Source organism: Anoplopoma fimbria, chromosome 8 (assembly GCF_027596085.1).
Source record: "Anoplopoma fimbria isolate UVic2021 breed Golden Eagle Sablefish chromosome 8, Afim_UVic_2022, whole genome shotgun sequence".
Taxonomy (NCBI): Eukaryota; Metazoa; Chordata; class Actinopteri; order Perciformes; family Anoplopomatidae; genus Anoplopoma; species Anoplopoma fimbria.
In genome coordinates this window covers 21,860,985-21,885,456 of record NC_072456.1, presented here as the reverse complement: position 1 = coordinate 21,885,456, position 24,472 = coordinate 21,860,985, and the positions used below count along the sequence as shown (strand labels likewise).

Here is a 24,472-nt window from a genome sequence, read left to right as displayed (position 1 = left end):
ACACACACACACACACACACACACACACACACACACACACACACACACACACACACACACACACACACACACACACACACACACACACACACACACACACACACACAGGAATTAATACCTTCTTTCATAACCCTTCCAAATGGATAAGGGTTGAAAGGATATGGCGTTCCACCAATGTGGATGAAGCGCAGTTAGTCTGGCGAGACAGTCTTAAAATATATAAGAAGGCACTCCGTAATGCTAGAGCAGCCTATTATTCAGCATTAATAGAGAGAAATAAGAACAACCCCAGGGTTCTCTTCAGCACTGTAGCCAGGCTGACAGAGAGTCTCAGCTCTGTTGAGCCGTGTATTCCTATAAACCTCAGTAGTAGTGACTTCATGAACTTCTTTAATGATAAGATTCTAACTATTAGAGAAAAAATGTATAATCTACTGCCCTCAACCAGTACCGATCGATCCACAGCTGTAGAACCTGAAATATATTTAGATGGCTTTTCTCCCATCGACCTTCAACAATTGACTTTAACTATTTCTAAGTCTAAACCTTCCACCTGTCTCTTAGACCCGATTCCGACTAGGCTGCTTAAGGAAGTTTTACCTTTAATTAGCAATTCTTTATTAGAAATTATCAATCTGTCTTTACTAACGGGCCATGTAGCACAGGCCTTCAAACTAGCTGTAATTAAACCTCTTCTTAAGAAACCTACTCTTGATCCAGAGGTGTTGGCTAACTATAGACCTATATCTAACCTTCCGTTCCTCTCTAAGATCCTTGAGAAAGCAGTAGCAAATCAGCTCTGTGACTTTATGCATAACAATAGTTTATTTGAGGATTTTCAGTCAGGATTTAGAGTGAATCATAGCACAGAGACGGCACTGGTGAAAATTACCAATGACCTTCTAATAGCTTCAGACAAAGGACTTGTCTCTGTACTTGTATTGCTAGACCTTAGTGCTGCATTTGATACCATTGATCACCAAATCCTATTACAGAGATTGGAGCATCTAATAGGCATTAAAGGAACCGCACTTAGCTGGTTTAAGTCGTATTTATCAGACCGATCTCAGTTTGTATATGTAAACAATGAAAGCTCGATGAAAACCAGGGTCAGTCACGGAGTTCCACAGGGGTCTGTTCTTGGACCTATTTTATTTACCTTATATATGCTTCCCTTGGGGAATATTATCAGAAAACACTCAGTAAACTTTCATTGTTACGCAGATGATACCCAGTTATATCTATCAATTAAGCCAGATGAAACTAACCAGTTCTCTAAACTTCAAGCATGTCTTACGGACATAAAAACCTGGATGACCTGTAACTTCTTAATGTTAAACTCTGAAAAAACAGAAGTTATCCTACTAGGCCCAGATCACCTTCGAAATCAATTATCTAACGATATAGTTTCTCTAGATGGCATTGCTCTAGCATCCAGCACTACCGTTAAGAACCTTGGAGTTATCTTTGATCAGGATCTGTCTTTTAACTCTTATATAAAACAGATCTCAAGGACAGCCTTTTTTCATTTACGTAACATTGCGAAAATCAGGCAAATCCTGTCTCAAAGCGATGCAGAAAAACTAGTTCATGCATTTGTTACCTCTAGACTAGATTACGTAACTCCTTATTATCAGGCTGCTCTAATAGGTCTCTTAGATCTTTACAGTTGATCCAGAATGCTGCAGCACATTTGGACTGTCATCGTGCCACCTACTGAGGCCCTGCTGACACCCACTACTACTACCACTATCATTATTAGTCACATTATTATTATTATTGCCTGTACTATTACGCTTATTGACTTGCTTCTACCCTGGAGTCTTTGTGCTTTCTCGCTTCGCAGGCTTCTATAAATCGTGGCTGTACCTGGACCGTGGTCGTGCATCCTGCTACGGCCCTGCTGACACCGACTGCTACCACCATTATTATTACTAGTCACATTACTATTACTATTACCTGTACCATTAAGCATTTTAGCTTTACTTCCACCCTGAAGCCCTTTTTGCTTTCTCGCTCTGCAGGTTTCCATGAATCGTTGTGGTACCTGGACCGTAGTCGTGCCTCCTGCTGTGAGCCGACTGACACCCACTGCTACTTCGATTATTATTATTAATCACATTACTATCCCTATTTTCATAATTATAATTCTACTATAATAATTGCTGCTGTTATTATAAGTAGTCTTATTATATGAATCATTTATGTCATATACATTGAATGTGTTGTATCTCTGTTATGCTGTTCATTCTGTACACATGACATCTATTGCATTCTGTCCATCCTGGGAGAAGGATCCCTCCTCTGTCGTTCTCCCATAGGTTTCTTCCTTTTTTCTCCCTGTTAAAGGGTTTTTTTTTAGGGGAGTTTTTCCTGTGACGATGTGAGGGAAGGACAGAGGATGTCGCATGTGTACAGATTGTCTGAGGCAAATTTGTGATTCTGGGCTATACAAAATAAACTGAATTGAATTGAATTGAATAAGTATGTTTTCGTTTTCACAAATAACCGCACCTCTAAACATAAAGGGAAGTATCAGAGATCAGTCTTAAGAGCCATATAAAACAACTACAAAACATTGGAGCTGGGAATTATTTGAAATCCTGTCTAATTCACTTTTATTTATTATTGCCCACTCCACCCCAAAGCAGCTTGAAGATATTAGGTGATGAGCGCATGGGAAAGTGGGACAGTCATGAATCATGCCGGGCAGAAGGTTTCACCGATCAAATGACATCTGCTTGTGATGTTGTGTGAGTCACCCAATGTCTCCGTAAATTCAATAAAACTAAACACCAAATCCCCCCATTCACACATTAGACTTGTACACACAAACAACAAACCAAAAATGTAATCAACACCATAATATTGAGCAATGTTTTCATGGTTTTTGTAGTTTTTTTATTTGTTCAAACTAGATATGACAGAAAGCTCAGTATTCTACGTTTTTTGTGTTGTGAACAATTGAGTTGATTCTACAAAAAAGCATTGTCTTTGTAGCCAAAGCCTGATATATCTTATTTATCAGTCAAGTCCACCTACACTTAACACATTGTTGTTTTTTGTCTGTTTTAATTTGCCATTAACAAAACATAGAATATCTCCAGCCATATCATTAAAATGTATAGTTTATCTCCCAAACATATTCTCTTAAAATCTGCTATTTGCATATATTCATGGGGCTGGTAAACAGATAAACAAGTTGGCAGATTAGTGACATAGGATCTTCAAAGAAAAGACAGACTTCATGCCTCTTCACTTTTACTCTGTCAGATTAGACATGGCCACCCTCCCTCTTTCCTGTCTCCGTCCCTGTATCAGCACGTCTGCAGTGCAGCCCCCTACACACATGCCTATACACACACACACACACTCGCACATAAATACACAAACACAAAGACATCCCTCCCCACTCCGAACACAAACACAGCTTGGTCATGATATCACAACAAGACGGCCGTCGTGGGAATTAGGACTGCTTTCTTCTCCGGGACAACCTCTCCGCCCCCTCTCAAGGAGTAATGACACGGCCTTCTGCCCTGCGACATACATCACATTAGCAGACTGTCACACGGAGAACACCGTGTCCAGGTTAATACCAGGTTTACGTTTCACTGGGAACATTTCACACATTATCACCGTTTAAAAAAAAAAAGGGGAATATGAGAGGTAAGGAATGTGAGCAAGAAAGATAAAAAAAAAAAAAAAAAAAAAAAAAAAAGGTTATACGTATAGAGTGGTCCTGCAACTCTACACCACCTTACAATAATTATTTTTGCAGCTTTGAGAAAATTACAAAGCGCTGACAGGAAAGATGCACATTAATCTCAATTAAATTCAATCGCTTACTATCCATCCACTGTTGACAGAAGCGAATGCCATGGCGTCAGGATATGATACCACCCTGTCCTTCAGGTTTCTCTCCCAGATAGAGAGCTCATTATTAGCCCCTGGCTGTATCACTAGATCCTCAGGCAAACAGACAAGGCTGTGCATGATTCACATTATTGTCGGGGAGTGGTGTCTCACTGCTGAAGAGATAAACCAACACACTGACACACGCTAGTTTGTCACTGAATGCAACACGGTGCTGATTCTTTTGACAAATATTCGAAAACTCACCGCAGAACACAGGGAAGAATTTGAACACAGATAATAGCCCCGCTCTACTTTCATGAAAAAGTGAGCAGAGAGGGTTCCTGCAGCCCAAGTCATCTATGGGATTCTTTGTATTGCTCCATGAGGACTTTTTTTTTTTCTCTCCTCCTCTTTTCCCTATCCTTCTCTTACTCTGTGCAATTTCCTGCAGCCCCTTCTTTCCCTCTCTTTCTCACTCCTCCACCTCTCATTTCTAACCCACTCTCGAGGTGTCAGGTTTCTACAGCTGGTTCACATTAGCGCCCCCATCTCACGCACACCCCTCCCTCTCTCTCTCTCTCTCTCTCTCTCTGCACCCCTTCTCTCCTTCCTCCCTCCCTCCCGCCTCCTCCTCCTTCTCTACCTCATGCTGACCTCTGCCTGTCTTGGCTGGCCAGTCGTGGGGGTTTCAATGAGCAGTAAGGGGTGAGTTCACGCTCACTCACTCATGTAACATCTCCCACGTCTTTCTACTTCTACTATTTCTATATGTCTCAAGCTTCCATACACTCTCCTCTCATCTCATATCTCTAGTTCCCCTTTTTCTTTTGTGCTATACCTCTCCACCTTCCTCTCCTCAACTACAATCCCAGCACCACCTCCTCCTCCTCCACCTCCTCCTCCTCCTCCTCCTCCTGCTACCATTCTAGTCTCAGCAACGCTTAATAACTTCATCATGCTCTCCCCCTGCGGCCATCCCAGAGAAACAGTGCGAGAGTTGTGGGAGAGCGTAACCCGGCTCACATTTCAATCCCTGGATCATTCCCTGGCTTGGCTAGAGCATAGGTGGTCTATTCACTGTACTGTAGTCCTGTGTGTGCGTGAACGAAGATCACAAGTCAAGTGCAGAACACGCTACTGCTGGCTCTGCTGTTGCTTCAATGCACGACTATGTTGTTGAAATTTTAGCTGCAAGATGCCTGGGAGATTACTTTAAGAGAAGACGGAAAGCTCATGAGAAGTCCATTTATAAAAAGGTCTGCCGCCATTCAGACGCCCCCACTCTATAAGACCCAGAAGTCTGGAGAAATTTTAATCCAGATCACAGGATTTATGTTTTTGAAACTGGAGTCTAGGGCTGGTTGATAAGGTCATTTATTATTAAATCATTAACATTCTCTCAGATATTGATTTAAATAATCAAACTGATGTTCAAAGCAATGAACTGTGTTATTCACTACATGAGAGCAAACTCTTTATATGCATAAATCAACTGGATGATTGAGATGAACGTTCACAGTCATATCAGACCCAGAAGTGACAAAGAACTTCACACTTTCTTGACCTCAAAGGTGAACGGAGCTGCAAAGTCTAGTTTGTGTGTGGTGGAATATATCTCAATGGGGAGGTGCACCAGCATGTGACTTTATCTGTTCTACCTCGACTCAGAAGGATGTTTCACACCATTTCTTTGCAGGCAGTCCAGTCATTGCTGCTGCTACTATACCGTAGTAAGAGCTTTAGTTGACCGACAGAGTGATCGGTGCGCCAGTGTGGGCAGCTGGCTAGTCCCTAGTATTTTTCAATCTCACTTGCCGTCTATTTTGCTATTTTCTAAAAATATACAGTCCCAGTCAAAAGTTTGGACACACCTTCTCATTCAACTACTTTGAAGAATCTAAAATATAAAACATATTCTGGTTTGTTGAGCATTTGTTTGTTTACCACATAATTCCATATGTGTTCCTTCATAGTTTGGATGTCTTCAATATTAATCTACAATGTAGAAAAGAATAAAAAAAGAAAGAAAGAAAAACCATTGAATGAGAAGGTGTGTCCAAACGTTTGACTGGTAATGTAGGTGGCCAATCTAAAAGAGTATTCTAAATACTGCCAGAATTGCTTAAAGGTCTCTCAAAAACAGCACCGCCTGAACTCCAGAAATTCAGACATTATTCGTCCTATCACAGATTGGTCTCTTGTACTGCCACAGCATAAATGCAGTGCGTGGATATGTCTGGAATGAGAGCAGTGTAACATTTAGGCCCATACATTAGTCAGTGGTAAAATGTAAATAAAAACCCTTAAATGTAGATGTAAAGGCTAAATTATGGGTTCTTCTGCGGGAATGGAAATTATGATCTATTACGTCAAAGGTCGTTAGTAGTGATGTCGCTTTAGTGGGGTTTTTTTTTTGGCACACTCCACTTCTCAGCATAGTTTTTTTTTGTGATTTCCATACAGGAGAGCAGAGGCAGTAGAAGTAACATTGGAGGCGGGCAGGGGTGTTCTGAGAGTGATGCCAAAGTTGGGGAGAAAGAAAGACATAAGAGAGAAAAAAAGAGGAAGGTGGATAAAGTGAAGAGTGAGCAATGAGGTGCAAGTAAAAGCCCCAAAACGTAATGAGAGAGCGAGACATACACAGAGGAAAAGGAAGCCAGGCAGTCGGACTGAAAAGCATCAGTGTAGACAGAATAAAAGGAGTGCGGAGCAGGGTGGAGTCCAAACGAGGGACATGTGGTAAAATCTCAAGACTGTGTTCAAAAAAGACTCATCTGAGTGGCTGTGGTACAGAACACAGGATCCATTTTCTCTCTAAGCCTGCCTCTTTATGTTGTTCTGTCATTATCCTGTTTCTGCAGTTGTTTAATGTGGAATCTCCAATGATAGGTCTGTCGGCCTATAAAACATATTTCTCATTTAGAAATGTATGACAAAGTGTCTCTACTGTAGGTCACTTTTAATAAATGAATTGCTAGTGTTTACTAGATGTATTGCTGCAGCCTATCTAAGAGAATCTGCTTAAAACTGCTTAAAATCAAAGGCAATACAATTGAAGTGATAGTTGGTTTCCTCGCCTGGCTCTTTTGTGACCTTATGACTAAACCGAGGGGTTTTTGACCCCACAGTGTCATCGTCGATGTGTGACACAGAGCCACTTGTCACCTCGCTGCATGTGGGTTTATGATCTGGTTGCTACATTCCCCACTGGTTTGCAAGGCTTCCTCTTTCTGAGAGAGGGTTTGAATCTTCAAATATCCAAGCAGCCTGGTGTGCATCTGCATGTCTGGGTGTTTTTACGGTACCCTTTGTTTGTTTTGGGGGATTTGGGCTGTTGGTCAAAAGACAACAAGCAACCGTCACCTCTGGCTCTGAGAAATTGGGATTAACATTTTTCACAATTTAAGCAATTTATTTAATGAAATGATTTAGTTCATTTATCAATGTGGGATCATGTGTCAGTACTCTTGACTGTTTCTACAAACTGAGGGGTGTGCCAACCATGCTACCATAGATAATACACCAACTATGTATAAGTGTCTCATACAACGCAACTTCAAAAGAATCCAAAATATCCCTTTAACTGAACTTCAGACCTCTCTGTGCCAGCTTGTGAACTTGCTCTAGGCTCAAGGTGCCCCTGAGACACACACACACACACACACACACACACACACACACACACACACACACACACACACACACACACACACACACACACACACACACACACACACACACACACACACACACACACAGAGACATGGCACACGTGAAAATATATACACAAAGAAACTCTTATCATTGTGGTTCCTGCATAAACCACATCTACAGTGCTGTGAGCAGGACTGCGGGAAGGAGATAAGTCTTTTGTAAGAGCGGGAAATCACTGCCTTGGTTTCCAGTCTCCTGCTCCTCTAGCTTTTGTTGACTTTAGTTCGGATCATATGCCTTGCCCACTTACAATCTGAGTGTGGGGGTGTGTGTGTGTGTGTGTGTGTGCATGGGAGAGTGAGTGCTGTGTCTGCTGTGGAGGTCTGGAGCAGAGAGGAGAAGTGACTGGTCGAAACCATTTTCTGCCATCTATCTTCTTTGTCTGTATCGTTTTCCCGCTACACTTTGGTACCTCCTTTTTTTTAACCGAAAAAGACATGAGACTGAGAGGAGATGTGGATGTGAAATCACACCAAAGCTTTCTGTGAAGTAGCGAGGTGAAACAAAATGACTGAGTCGACAACAGCCTGAGGAAGAAGATCCTCAACCAAACTCTAAAAACACACAGATATGAATGTGAGATAAAGCAGGTTTGGCTGTAATAAAAGCAAGAGGGTGAAGATCTAAACAATCATGGGGTTGTGGGAGGAGGATTAAGAAGCCTGCTGAGTTGTGTCCAGAGGTATCTAAACCCCTGAAGCAAAGGGAGGGACAGAAGCATGGATGGATGAGTGACAGTTTGATGAAGGAGGCGTAGCAAGAGGGAAATTACACTCCTCTCTCTGCGCCGCTTCTCCCTCGTCTCCCCCCCCTCCTCCTAGCTGCTCTCTCATCATTAGTAAGGAGTTGTGCTCCGAGGTATTCCTCCTCGAATTACCTGAAAAAAGACATCCTCTTTTCTTTTGGCCCCTTTCTCTTCCTCTGTCTGCCTCGCAGGCAAATTCTACCTGTCAGATCAAACAGGCCAGCAGGTCTACACAACACGGTAACTCTCAACCGCCACTCTTAAAAAATACTTCTTTTTAAAAAAATATATAAATATAAAAGGCATGACAGTGACTGAAAGAGAGAAAGAGAGTGAGGGGGAAAAAAATGGGGCATTGAGAGGGAGGGAGGGTTAATCAGTTTGCACCATGGCCCAACAGCAGACAAAGGGATCTTGTTCTGGAGGAAAATAGGGTTTCGACAACATGATGTGCGTGTATCTTCACTCTAACTTGGACTGCTCAGGTATTAAGTCAGTGAGTCAGACTCCATGTTGTGCTACATTCACATTAAATGAGGCAGACGGCAGATGGACAACAGTTTCTGGACGGCACACAGCAAAAAAACAAACAAGCAAACAGACTGAACCAATGGGCGGACGATAAAACGAAGCGTACACGACGATATGTTGTGATGGTGATGGAATAAAACATGTTAAATTAGACTATTTTGAGAATACTATTTGATGTAATTATTAGTAATACATGTAGCTATCAAATGCAGCTTTCGATTAATATTCTATTACAAAATGTTAATAAATGTCTCTGGTGTGAGGGAGCAACGTAACATCCGTTTGGTAAATCCCATTGTGGAGGATGACAAAAAGTTAATTACCTTAACTACGTCAATACCTCAATATGCATATACCGCAACCGTGCTGGTATTCTCTGCTGACCTCACCCAAGATTTGTTATTTCCCTGCCCTCGTCTGCCACTAACATGATTTCATGTGAATGCAGCATTAGTGTCACGGATCCTCAGCCAACAAACAAGACCACTGTTTCTGTGCACTTCATCCATACCTCATTAGACAGGAGTTACGTATCCCTTCAGCAATGATGCACGTTAAAAATGCTTACCAGTCAACCTGTGAAATGCACAAATCTACACAGAGACACACCTTTTTCTCACACCCACGGCCGATGGCTTGCAGTGCACCCGGTTAGACGGCTTTCCTGCACCCTGCCCTGCTAGACAGCTAGTCGACCTCTCCCATGCACTGTAACATTCTTCGAGTCCAAAATGAGACACCTGAGCTTCCTTTGCAAACATTTTGCAACGTCAATGTCATAATGTCATAGTCTTCTGGAGGAGGATCCTCCATATAGTCTATTTTCTCTTCCTCCCTCCCTTGTCTTGAATGAAAAAATATTCAAAACCTAATTAAAAAAAGGTTTCTGAAAGAAGAAATAAGACCTGAAAAAAATGACACAAACCTATAACTAGAGTAGTTCTATGTTTTCCAGAGTTATCAAAAAGGTATGGGAACTCTGCAGAAGCTGCAAGTTGCACAGAAGCTTATTCTGGCCCCATCTTTCCACTGTGCAGCGGTTTCACTACATATATCAAACGATAACAACAGTATTAATAAAAGAACATTATTGTCCTGGTTGCTACATGAACAAAAAAGTTAATGGCATGATGATGCTCTTCCTTCCCACTCTCAGCATTAAAAACTGGCTGGTTAATTGAGCCCTAGGAATGCCTTTAAATGTCTGGAAACTGTCCATTAGTTGTCCACAGTGGAAACTCATTACCTGTTTGATTATACAGTTACTCCCAGTGTGACCCCAGGTGAGATACATGTGACAGAATTAAGCTGGACTGAGCCAAAAGGCCAAAGTAACTGTTGACTTACAACCGGCTGCCTTTAATACACTGAGGAGACTAATATACAGAGAATTAGATTTTTATACAATGAGGCTTTTCATCAGCAGCACAGTGCAGACAGGGCAAGACAGGGCCAGACAGAGGCAAGTGCGTGCACATGTGTGAGTGCATCGGTGTGCACGTGTGAGTGTGTGTGTGTGTGTGTGTGTGTGTGTGTGTGTGTGTGTGTGTGTGTGTGTGTGTGTGTGTGTGTGTGTGTGTGTTCATGTTTACTTGTGAACCCAAAAAATTGACTGACTAGTTAATCGGTCTAACAGTCGGCCTGCGCTGTGTCAGCTGACTGAAACTGAGAGACTCCTCTCTGTGTGTCTTCAGGGCAAAACGCCTTCCTGCTGTTCTTATCATCTAGAGCATCATTTAATTCATATAAAAAGATTGTGACTTCAGGAATGGAAACAGCTAGGCTGAGCAAGAGCGTGAGTGAATACCGCAGATATCCGATAGTTCTTCAGAATGAAAAATGACACGATTCCTTATACAAAAAATAAACAAAAAAAAGAACTAAAGTCTTATTATTATTATTATTTACAACTGCAATTGAATAAAGGCAAAGGTTATACAAAACAGCATAAAAAAAAGCTTAAACAGCTCCAAATGATTTGAATGTCATGGCATAGTATTGACATAAAGCCGTGTTCTACTTGTACTGCATGGCTACAGTCTCCCCATATTTAAGCAGTATACAACATTCAGAGCATTAATATAGCAGCAAACAATTGTCTATGTTAAGAAACTATCTACCTGAGCAGAGAATGAAGTCACTCTCCCTCTGTGCGTGTTGTAATACGAGCTTTTACGTTTTTTGGTTGACATAGCCGGGCCGTGCGTGCTTTTAGTGCACGTTTGTCTGGTAAGCTAACAGCCATTGCTCTGCACTGCTCTTATAGGAGGGTTACAACTTTTTTTTTCAATAATGAGAAGGATAATGTGAAAACTATCATCCCCTCTAATATCGCAAATAGCAATTGCAATATCAGTCAAAATAACTGCAATTAGGCCTAGATCATTGTTTTTCAAACATTGTTCTGCCCTACACACATATTCACATACTACACAAAGACAATGAGCCAGTTTGCACCTGCAGCACAACTTCTATCTGACCTTCAATTGGATGAGGAATGTCAAACACTGATTAAGAAATGTTCCTTTCCGCTTTCCATTTTAAAGAAGTAACAGAGTGTTGAAATTCCAAAAGCGCTGGGAACAGTGACACCGTGTGATTCACATCACATTGGATGAAATATGAGCAGGTTCATGAACCAGCTATGGTGTGTTTTCGTTTGGGAATTTGGCTCGGGAGTGGCAATGCAATTATAAAGATAGCAGAGTCTTAATTACAAACTAGGCTAAGCTGTCAGAAAGTAGAAGGCATAGATCAAACAGGCCACCGCTCTCCTTTACACTACAGCACTTTTCCCTTAATGATCTGATTGCAGGTTATTTTAAGTTTCCACAACAACATGGCATGCACCAGAAAAAGAGAGTCTACACTAGCATCTGTGGTAACAACGGTTAGCCTATGTGTAGTTTTGAATCAACTAACCAAGTTTTTTTTTTATCATCTATTGGACTGAACAGGCTACTTTCTCACGTCCCTGAAATGTCTCCTCATCGTCTCGACATCCCCCAGCAACAACAAATCAGCGGGGCAGTAAAATGTGTTGGCAACACCTTGAGCTATCAATTCTATAGCAACATGAGAGTAAGTAACAAAACCCCCCGAAATGTCCTAAATAGCATCTTGGAGGTGGAAATGTGTGTATTGGTATTGTTCCCAGTCCTGGTGTACTTTGTCAGACAGAGCAGTCTTTTATTCCCCTTCCGTGCCTGAGCGAAACCTCATGGTCCTGTGGACGGGCTGGGGTTGATCTAAAAATCCTATTTCTGTACTGGCTTTCACATCCAATCCCCTTATGAGGCGCTTCTATTGCTGTGTTCATATCCTTGTTACAGTGTTGATGACAGAATGAGTTAAACTGAAAAGCCTGTGTGTTGGGTCACAGCCCTGGCTGGTCGTTCTTACCTGCAGTACTCAGTGCCGTTGTTGAAGGTCAGACATGTAGCATTGTTAACACAAGGCGCCTTATCATCCATACATTGCAGAGCTGTAAGAGACAAGAGAAGAGTTAGAGAGTGGACAATCAGAGGGGCACGTCATCTGCTTAACACTTCAAATATTGGCAATATTTTCAGATAATTTAATACATATGTCAATTTTTTATTGAACCACTCATTAACACAGGTTTACATTGCTACGTCAATGTATCGAAATGCTGTCTTCACCCCTTCAAACAGTAGAAAGTAATGACTATTCCCAAAACTAGTCAGTTATCCACAATGTTTAATGCAGTTTCCATCATGTCTTGTTCTTGTCTTATTGTATCTAGACACAGACATACAGAAAATCTAATATTATTTATGTCTATCAAACAAATACCCTGTTTAATTTAGCTGGGTAGCTCTAGCCTTGCTTGCAGTAATTCATTTCTGCTGGCATTGCTCAAAAAGTCAGGGTTTCCCCCGGAAAATTGGTAAGCTGAGGTGGTAAGATTTCCCCCCACACACACACTCAACTCCACATGGGCTATGAGTTTCCTTCCCCTCATTCTTAAAGAGATAATTCAGAGGGTTGGCCACCGATCTAACAAACTATGCACAGCCAGCCTGAAGTCAGCCTGTGGTCTCAGAGCAGCCAGATGGTTGGCCAGAAAGAAATTACGTGACAACAAAGCCCAACTATCTCTCCATCAATGAAACACTTATAGACAAACACATCAGCTATTGTGAGGCCCACCAGAAACACATGGCTCAGTAGTCTTCAGGCACACCATGCCCAGCCCAACATGAAGTGTGGTGTTCTCAGTTCCAAATGAAGAAAGCCACTGTTTTTTAAGTGTGAGTCTATGTGCGATTTATTAAAAAACACTTTATTTATTTATAAATCCTTAGCTCGGATTGTAAAAAAAATGTTGCTATATTAACATTTTTTTTGTTTCATTTATAGGCTCATATGTTGATAAATCCCCACTATGCTGATCGTGACTCTGTGTGCAAAACTGAGGGTAGGTCAGCTGATTTCAAAGAAACGCCAACAATGTTCACAAAACAGTCATTGCATTACAGGAAGTGCACTGCGCGATGGTGTTACTTCCTGCGCCTAGATTAATCACAGTGTCACTCAAGTTGAGGAGCCTTTGTGAAGACACTAACTATTATTAACCCTACTTTATGATTTTGTGGTGTTTTAGAGTTTTACATAGTTTGTTTTCAAGCGCTGAACATTCATGGAACAGTCTCTGAACTGGTCCAGTAAGAGAGTGAAGGCAGAATATTGCCTTGGAGTCAGGCTGGCAGACATAGTCCATTAGACACGGGGATACCGTACTTAAACCACTGTGAAATTCATAATTCCAACAAGCACGCACACAGGCGCATGCCTCTATGTTCACATTTGCACAGTCATCTAGTGTAATAGAGAATGAGTTGATATCAGGCTACTGCTGCAGCACATGGTGCCACAGAAAACACTCTGCTATTTTGGGACTATTTCTGCACTGAGACATACTATATGCACACTTGTCACAAGTCAACACACAAAAAACATGCAGACATAATATCAAAACGGAGACAGCAGAAAATCCACTCATATGCGGTTTAGACTTGTGACACAGTTGAACTTTCACTTTTGGTTTTGATCACGTTTAGGTCAAAACCATATTCCAAATCATGTTTACCCTGCTTTTGAATAAATCAAGAGAATGACATAGAATATGATTGCGGTAAATCTTGGCAACACACCATAGGTTATGGCACGATACCAGCCCTCTAGCAACGAACAGACAATTGGCAAACTCAGGGGGGGAAAAAAAGGGGGATGCTGAGGGGAAAGAGGAAGTGCTGACAAAACCAATGCATAAGTCAGAGGGAGGGAAATTATGGAAGCAAGACAGCACAGACCGGAAAAAAAGCTCCTCTCATCCCCCGACTGGTTTGACGAGCTTCCCATGCACGCTGTCGTCATGCCTAGACACAATGATCTAACCAGATTTGGGACAGCCTGCCTGCTGTTGTGCAATTTTAACACTCATAGACACACATACCAAAAACCCCATTAGGTATCGGTCGCAAATTCCCAGATTTGAACATTGGAAAAGGTTTCAGCAAATGACTGACTGGTGCACTGCGATCCAGACTCATAACCACCAGCATTGTGTCCTCTTTACCTGGCTGTTCTCACACTTCACTATCAACACACCATGGACAAGAAAATTTCCCAGGAATGAGAGCGTTGATAAGAGCCAATCGACAAAGTCAACAGTGAAACTACAGGCAGATGGTGTGAGCTGAGAAAAAACACATGGATACCTGACCCAGTGATCACTATTATTTGGAACATTCCTGATCAAATGCCCATTTTCTCACTCACTACCACCTCCCTCTTTCTGCTTGTTGTGTTTGTTTATGTGTGTGTCAAGGTGATGGGGGGAATAGGAGTTTAAGTGGTTAACAAAAGCAGAACAAAAGCAAATGATTTATAATGTCTGCAGTCTGGTGGGAGTGGGAGGAGAGCTGTGTGTGTTTCCTGCTGATGGGAGCCGCATCTGTAAAGATGCCATTGTGCACATTGTGAAAAACGAGTCTTTATACACAGATGTCGAAGTGCTTTTCTCAAACTTTCCTCAATGACCTCAAAATGATAGTGGTAACAATATTTGCATAACTCTTTTTCAAACGTAGCTACAAAGTGATTCTGAGGAAACAAAGAAAAAGAGACATACTTTTATACAATGAATACTAAAATGTTAACAAAAATGAGAACCTCTGCTGAGAGTTTCATTATGTAGATGTGGTATGGGAAAACTATTCAATGTGGGTTCGTATGGAAAATCAGAGAGGTCATCCAAGCTGTAGCAGATCCAGATTCAGATTCCTTTTTTTAAGCGTCCACTATAGAGAAAATTTGCTTTTACAGTCTGTCCACAATCAAACACTCATAAACAGGTAAAGGCAGTAATGGCTGAGAGCACAAATCTCCTCCCAAAGCGCTAATTTTGCATGGTAGTTGTCTACATCTGTGGCGAGATCGAGAGGGGAGGAGGGTGAGGCATAATGAGAGGGGTCGCCAGGGGTCGTGTGGAGCAAAAAGGTATGTTTCCATTCACCTCTTGTTATGAACATTTCTTAAAAAAAGCTTAACAAAAGGAGAAAGTCCCGCAGCAACAAAAAAAAGCAGAAGGTGTGTAACCACAACGTCCCGTTTGATTCAAGGCGGGGGGGGGGGCTCACTGTATGTCAGCCCACTCTCTACCACACAATGGAAGACATAGCCCCGTAGGCTGCATGAGGATCAGAGGAGACTCCTTCAAAAAGGAAAGATGCCAGCTTATGCCTAGATCACACTACAAACCACTTTACTGTATGTGTTGCAACACAGTCGGAAGTTGTTGTTGTTGTTGTTGTGCCTCAGGCGTTGGATGTTTGCATGAATCAACATAACAGTTAACACAGTGATGATCTACATAGGGGAAATGATGGAAAACAGGATATTTTGTGAAGGCGTTCAACAAGCATGACATCACCTGGGTCATCAGACCTCATTGTGGACTCATGCGGACTAGGAAAACATCTTCTAGTGTTCGACCCCCTGTCGCCACTCAGTCATGCAGTATGAAAACAACAAGGACTTAAGACTACTTATTACAAAACAGAAAGTTGTGAAGTGTGAACATTACAGCCATCTGATGATTGTGAATGTCTCGAAGTGTGAACCTCGCTTTGGGTGTAAAGAAGAAAATACCACGATAAGCCTCGAAACAAACCAAACGAAAATGTGACACAGAAAAACAAAAGTGGCTTGTCTTGTCTTGGAACTCTAGATATGAGTTCTAGAAGTTAGCACAGGTTTGGGACAATATGAAACTTCAAATCAAAATCAACGTTCGCCTGACGTAACCTTATCCAGCCCTAGGATTTAACACTACAAATGGCACTTTCTAGATTTTAGAGAGTTTATCTAATATGTAGAAAATTCAACCCGTCATGGCTGGTGTCTCTGCTGGATTCATCAACACCACGGTTGTAACTGAGGATGAAACTGTCAAAGTTTTAAAGCGGACTGCCTCCTCTAAATGCACCGAGACAACTCAGACAACGTATCCTACGGAATTCTTCCTCTAGCGCCACCAACAGGTTGACAATTTGGGGTTTTATTTAAACATCTAGTCAGCTTTTGGATGCTGTGAAATGTAAATAAGACATTTGTGGTTGTTACGAAAACTTGGATCTATCAACTATAACCATTATCAGGTCAGAATTTGTGTTTGTCCCATACTTTGGTTTATGAAATAAATAGATATTTGAAATTTTTAACTTTGTGCTATTAAAAACGTCTATTAAAACGTCATTTTTGGCCAATTTTGGCAGCTTCAATTCTAACATGGCAAACTAATATGGTAACATTTTACCTGCGATACATCAACCTGCTAACATTATTATTGTGACCATGTTAGCATGCTGAAGGTAGCATCTTGCTCAAAGCACTGCCGCTTCAAAGTACAGCCTCACAGAGACCATTTAAGGCTGTAGACTTTTGGTCTTGTTTTATAATTATTCAAACAGCTCTTGTCCATAATCACTGTTTTCCTCTTCATTTAACTTTTTGAACTTTCTATTACTAGAAGCATTTATTGAGCTGTCCCCATTGCAAAAGGGCTGCGGTTTTTATAAACTGCAGCGAACGGCAGCCACCACAACTACTTTTGGATACATGGAGGCATAAATTCCAAGAAAAAAACCATTTAAACCGTTCTCCTCTTTTTTAAACTTTGTAATTTTCTGTGAGAATCTTTTAAAACTGAAAACGCCAAGCTGTTAGTGCGAATAAAGTCCAAATAAAGAGAAGGCAGAAATCACAGCCCTTTAACGGCCTAGATAGAAAATAAAAAGGGATAAAGAGAGTCAGGTTGTTGTGCTCAGATGGCATTACGCTGGTTCCTCCCTCAGCACCCGTCACTGCTTTGTCACCGACACCACAGCGTGTCCCTAGAGGGGTCAAGCCGTGTCATGAGAAGAAGAAAAGACGTGTGGTAGATAGAGAGGAGGGGTGAGGGAGGGAGGGAGAGAAATAGATGGGCTTTGGAGCTAATAGTTGAGGGGAAGTAATTACAAACCTACAGACAAAGACTACACACGAACGGGTGTCCCTGAGCCCTGGCACGCATCCATACAGTGGAGGGCAGGAAGTTGTTCGCGCCGAGTGAGGAAGTAACCCCATTTCCTGGAATTGCTGCGCAATCCTCCATATCCAGCAGGCCAAGCAGTTGTCGTGGCAACTTGCAATAAAATACCCTTAGCTCAGCATGGAAGGAGGGAGATGATGCTCAAACTAAACACTATTACCCTGAGGGGAGCTTTACTGGCCCACACAAACAGCAGAGGAACCAAGCAGACGAACCATACAGGGGTTTTAAGGCTTTAGTCTCCCGGGTCAGCTTCAGTTTAGAGGGTGGTGGCATACTGTAAGAAACAGCAAAGGTGTGCGATTACAAAGACTGTCTCAAGTTCATCTCCTGGATCTTTATCAGGGCCAATCAAGACATCTTTAAATGAAATAGTATCTGCATTAAACCTGATCCAATTCCGATCCTTTGTTTAATCTAACCCACTGCAATCTTTGGTACACCAGCTGTCAAAAGCTGGGTTATGATGAATGACTCGCCGCGGGGCCCGAGGCATAGGATGTTTCTTAAACTAAAACGCGTGTGTGACATTTATGACGAACAAAGCAGTAACATCATAGCTGTGAACGTAGAAGTGCAATGCTGAAGAAACTCCCCAAGACCAAGACAAATTCCTGTGTCTTGCCCCAAAGTCGTCGAAATCTTGGGCCCAGGCTCACGTGGATTCTCATATTAGAAACAGAAATTCAAGAGTGAATCACTTAACAGAGAAAAAGCTGCAAGTAGTCTCAGTTGTTGAAAGTGAAATCAAGTTGGAGGGCAGAAATCTCCTCTGGGACAGCCCCGGTAATTACCCTCCCAACCTCCCAAATGAGACGAGACGGTCGCCTTGCTGTTGTAATCACTGGGAAAAGTTGGGAGAGTCTCATCTGAAAGTGCTGGCCTGCTGGCTCAGAGTGTGTGTGTGTGTGTGTGTGTGTGTGTGTGTGTGTGTGTGTGTGTGTGTGTGTGTGTGTGTGTGTGTGTGTGTGTGTGTGTGTGTGTGTGTGTGTGTGTGTTGGAGGTGAAAGGAGACAGACAGACAGAAACAGGGAGAGCTGGCCAGACAAGGCCGATATAGGGAGTTTCCCTTTGCTCATTCAACTTTGAGCAACTCTTTTTCTGAGTAAAAACGTTTTTTTATTATAATGAAAAGATTCGTGACTGTTGTGCAGACATGTTCAGTTACAGCACATTGTTTTACGTACAATTTTTTACACCAATTACTGGAACCTGGCTGTGACAGACTGTCCATAAATATATTCATAAACATATACGTACATTTCCGGTGACGTTTCACCACTGGCTCCTGAGACCCAAGCTGACATGGGCTCGAACATACTTTTCTAAATAGGAGAGGCGGTGACTATGGATAACATTTTAAATGATCTCAATATCATATCATATGATATTAAGAATTCAGAAGCACATTGTACAAAGTGAACCTCCCTTTCTTCCTATTAAATCAAATGTTTTTTGATAGTGTATTTCAGATACCAGGCTGTGACAGATTCCGATAAAATATTATTTGTTAGAATTCATTTAGGTATCAGAAATGAACCACCAGTATTGATGACAGAATAATCTAAAACTATATCTCAATGTAACAATTATTTCCCATTTAGAGATACATGGTTGGATAACCGCTGGTTTACTAAACATAAAGTCTTCACTCCCACCTCTCCCCTAATTCTTCTTTCTTCTGACTCTCGAGCAAAATGTACAACCTTTCTCATCAGAGCACAGATTTAATAGAAAACAGGTTATTTACTTGGTGACAAGCAGTAAGGGAAAAATGATCTATTGTCTGACCAGAGCCAATGTTTTTTTCTGGACAATCTTTATTGTCAAACTCTGTTCAAACCAGATAACCTTCTGTCCCACCTACATTCATCCAGCACAGGTAACACTGCCAGCACTGCTAGGTGATCCTCTTCGCTGCTACGAAAAGTTTAAACTTTAATTCATGAGGAATAAATGTTCAAAACAATCTAGATATTTCAAACCCACATCCAAGAACTGAAATGAGACTCGTTATATGCCACAAAGTAAAACTGGTTCTAACAGAGCCCTAAACTAATACTGCGACCCATTACAAAGTCTTTCCATCTCCTTCTTGACGTGCCCTGCCTGCCTGTCTCCAGGATTACGGGGCTGTGTTGGCCAAGGAATGCGGGCCGCAGTAATTCCCTGTTAATTTGCTAACCTGTTCAACAGTGCAGACACAACGCTCTGTAATCCCCTCGACCTTCACAGTCACAAACATCACCTCCTATAGAAACAGTGCAGGCGGTTCATGCCGGACATGCACCTAACTTCATTCACATTTGCACCGGTATTTATTTAATGCGGGAGGATCAAAGTCGCTAAGAGCAAACTGGTCAAGCAGGCGCTGCCGCTGTCTTAGCACGGCGAACCAAAACGCTAACGCAGGCCTTTGACTGTGACTTCCACCTTGTCTGAAATGCATTTCAACGTCAAGACTTTAATCACAGTAGTTCTTTAAGTTTGACTCTATTCTAAGCCATGTATGCTGCATAGAAATACAGACACACACGCATCTGGAGCACAGTACCACAGACATTCATCCACTGACTCATTCAGTTCGACACGTTATTTACTACTTTACTCCCACTACAACCAACAAATACGGGACTGAAACACATGTGGAGGCCTGGTTTTTTTAACTACACTACTAATCAAAAGGGTGGAGAAGACTGAACTGAATTTAACATGAAACATGAGCAAGGAAGATAGCAAATGGATCGTACTGAGACTACATGGATCTACAGAGATGAGAAAGAAGCCAATGGGGAAGCTTCGAGGGTGTCACAGTGAAGATGTCTTAAGCCACATTAATAGAACAGCCACAAGGCAGTGGGAAGAGCTGGTGGTCAGTAAATAATGCAGTGTTGTGGGCGACTCAATAAATATCTTTGTCTACATAGCACTGGGCGAAGCATGGCGCAGATAAATCACATTTCACACCAGGCTCCAGCTTGGATCAGATGCAAGTAAACCATGGGCGGCACAATTGCTGGCCTTTGTCAGTTCATATCCACAATGCAGAACATACACACACGCAAATAGATACGCACACTCGTGTCAGCTGTCTGCCGTTTGCACTGGGCAAATATATGCAACCATCCGCATGCCCACGCACGCCATAGGGGCAACGCTATGTCGTGTGCCACAGAGATGGCGCCTACGCTTCTTCAAGAATCAGATTTACAATCAACTACGACCCTGTGTAGCACAGCGTCATTAACCATCTTCCTGCATCACCACAGAAGGGCTTCATTGGCCTTTACAGGCCTTAAATGATGATTTTACAGCAAATGAGCATTTATTCTATTTTCGGAGGGAGACTTTAGCAATGTGTTCAGCTCGATTAGCAAAGCAAACCACAGGAACTTAATGGGAAATACCAATGCACCTTCTGGAATGCTGTTACTGCTAGTAACAAAAACAAAATGTGTGAAATCACCTTTTCCAGCCGGAGATTAGTAACATTGAGCAAAAAGAAAATACAAAACACTATCATCTACTTTGGACAATAAAAGCCAGATTTCCACTGTCACTGTAACAATATGCTTTAGCTGCTGCAGAGCAACAGGGGATCATTGTTTTGGCCGTATTGAAGCTTCTTCGGCATTGTGGCAGTTGGTTTATGGCTTTTTGCAGGTTAAACAAGGTTACACAAGTTGTCTTTTTGATTCTTCACAAAGAGTTAATTTTGTTTGTACGCCCTTTGGCGGTTTGGAGAATAATGCAACTAACAGCGCATAGAGTATGAACGCCTGCATGCAGAGCTCACACACCTTATGCGGAGGTTCGTATACTCTGAGCCGGTATAAAAGACAAAGCCTTAGGAGTGAGTTCACACTGTTCCTCCTCAACTCTGCTGTGATGAACTAAATGGACTGGTATGACGTGTGGCAGGAGGCACAAGTGTATGTTTTTTTTGTATATTCAGCTGTTTGCAGCTCTTTTAAGATACATTCTCATGTGCCATATTGGAGCTGTGTTTGGCAGGTTAAGATTATGCAAACTTGCTGGTTCATATTGAAAGTTTTCAATTGGCAAACAACTGGCCGGCTTTTATTGTGGAAAAACTAAAGCAAGTGCAGCCGTATTTGTCACAGCGGTCTGCAACAGAGTGCCAACTCTATTTTATGAAAAATTGACACAGACACGGACATTTTTACATGGTTTTGTTGGCGAATCATTTTCAATATTGTAAAAAAAGTGAACTGATAAATGGAAAAAGCTGCAGACTGCAGGCTACAGGCACATATTGCAATATGGGTAAACCTCAAACCACCTTCATGTCATTAAGGTAAACAACACCTTATTTCATGCCATCATGTCATAATAAACCACTTGTGCCTTGCAAGCACCACAGGCTGTGATCACAGTTGATCATATGGCGCAATGCTCCAACATTTGGCTGTTCAGCTTTAAGCTTTGTTTACAGTCACGCAGGGCACCGTGGCGCGGGCCTCCACAGGTGGTGCACAAGAATACGAGCTCGCAAAAAGGCGTTCCTGCTCATGTATTGTTTGTTGCAGTATTCTCCAGGATGCCAGAGGCCGTACAAACAAAATATACTGCGAAGAAGCAAGGAGTCAACGAATGTTACCGAAGAAACGGCATTAACCAAATGAGGAGGAATTGTAAATAACTGTTAACTCATATCTCATATCTCATAGACATACTTTATCACATTTATATAATCCCTGCATAGAAAGAAGTCAAGAACTAAAAGGTTGAATGTCCAGAAGAAAAATATCTGTCTGAATAGTCCTGTGCACGCAGCGGGCACCTAGTGACAAAAATGAAGAGGTGCTCTTCAAAAGCGACTCAACGACTTGGTTATTAGCCTTGGCGCTCAACACGAAAGCCGTGATGGCATCATTTTCAGGCGCACACACACCTGGCGCCGGTGTCACTACGGCAAGCATTAACCAAGCATTAGCGGGACAAAGGATAGATGAAGATGGAGAGAAAAAGGAAAAGAAAATCATGTTGCACGGTGTGTCTGTGTGTGTCTGTGTCTGTGTGTGTGTGTGTGTGTGTGTGTGTGTGTGTGTGTGTGTGTGTGTGTGTGTGTGTGTGTGTGTGTGTGTGTGTGTGTGTGTGAGAGAGAGGTTGAACAGAGCGGGAGGGAGGGAGGAATGTCAAACACCAACAACATTCCACTGCCTCTCCTTGCACTGCCTGCAGCACTTTTACATTGTCTTTTCTTCTTTTGTGTAACTCTCTGTTCACAAGTCACCTATAGTGCGTTCAAAAATGTGAGAAAGAATAGCAAGGCTGCATGTATCAACTGAAAAAAAGATAAACATGGAGGATGAATTAAGCTTCACTTCCTTGGCACCCTTACACAAAGGCTTAAAAGTCTACAGGCTGAGTCTTATTGCACATTTCTCTGACCAAACACGAAACAACGTTGCTGTATATCATGTGACGAGCAAAATAAACTAATTAAAAAGATCAAATTAGTAAGGCACACTCCCAAAAAGGTTTTCAACACTTGCTTTGACAAAAGAACTAATCCCCAGGAAATGAAGCATATGGTTATTTTATCTTAATCAGAGTCATATTACAATGTTTATGCACGTTGTATTAGAAGCACAGCTCGACAATCATTTCAGACTAATATGCATTCCACTATGAGTTATGGGGGCGGGGGGGGGGGGGGGGACATGCACACTTTGAGTCACTTTGTTTTTAAAATTAAAATTTTACAATATTTACTTTTTTTTTTTTTTTTTTAAATGTCAATGCAAAAGAAGCTTTCCTTCATCTGAGTCAATCCTAATCCACAGTGAACTGACCCAAGGCCTGACTACTTTAGTACCAGCCATTGGCCTCCTATCAATGGAGTTATCCCTATATATGCTATGTGCTATATATGTATTGATATAGATATTAATTGCCATTCTGTGAAAAATAAACAACTGATTTGAGTGATTAAGATAATTTCCAATTGCATCTAATTTTCTTTTTTTTTTAAATACCCCAATTTGCCTCGTGACTTAACCACACTGACAAGAGTGGATATTTTGGCTGTGAAATCCAGATGTTGATCTCTCCTCCATCACTGTCAGTCTAAACATAGTTAAGAGTCCATTTTGAATCATGTCTCTTGCTTCTCGCTGTTTCCAACATCTGGGCAGCGGTGCGGCTCAACTCAGGACTGAAACACTCAGTTATTAGTCAAAGTCAAAGTATTAATTAAAACCACGCTCATGAATAAAGTCTGCTTTTGCTTTTTTTTGCTTTTTTTTTCCAGACATTAAGTGTTCCACGCACTGTGCGCAGAGATGCGACGTCCGCCGCGCGTCCTGCAGATGCAGAGGCAACTTATGAATGATTAGACAAATAACAGCACGGATTAATGAGATATAAAAAATGGAAAAAAAACTTACCCAAAGAGAGTTGGATGAAGCAGAAGACAAACACTAGTGATTTGCCCGAGGAGAAACCGGGGATCTGCTCCATGTTTTCTGTAAAATCCACATAGGGTCGAGAGCCCAAAAAGTTGAGCTGTCTCCAAAAAGTCTGGTTGGAAATGTTTTTGCGCTCCTGTTAGAAATGAGGAAAAACTACTCCTTGAGATGTGAAAACATTTCAGTATTTTCTTTACATGTAGTCTACGAGCCTATAGGTTTAAGAAAACCCCTTTAAAATACACAGTTTAACTTGTTGTAGTCACACACGGGCTCCGTCCAAAAAAAAGTCCTCCACCTCTGCGCTCACCACGCACTGAAGTCAGAGTGGAGGAACAAAAAACACGTATCCTTCCGCTGAAGTCAGAGGAGGATCTATCGACGGGGTTTAAAAGATGGTGAAAACGCACAAGCTTATATGTAAATGAAAGCGTTTGTCACCACTTGAGTAAATTCGTATTACTCCATAAAATCATTCGTGTTAATAAAGGGAGTAACATAAAACACAGCAGTAAGTTGAAGTATCGTTTCTCTGTGTCGCCGCGGCGGAGGAATTTATTTTCTCATTTTTCT

General features: G+C 41.8%; 1 protein-coding gene across 1 annotated transcript in view; it reads right to left on the bottom strand.

Moving 5' to 3' along the window:
• notch2 (notch receptor 2) overlaps positions 1 to 24,203 on the bottom strand; it is a 46,537-nt gene extending 22,334 nt beyond the window's left edge. The window contains 2 exon segments of the mRNA XM_054602134.1: positions 12,251 to 12,332; positions 23,879 to 24,203. Coding sequence (XP_054458109.1) covers positions 12,251 to 12,332; positions 23,879 to 23,951 — 155 coding nt within the window. The 5' untranslated portion in view covers positions 23,952 to 24,203.
• Between the last annotated feature and the right edge of the window lie 269 nt (positions 24,204 to 24,472).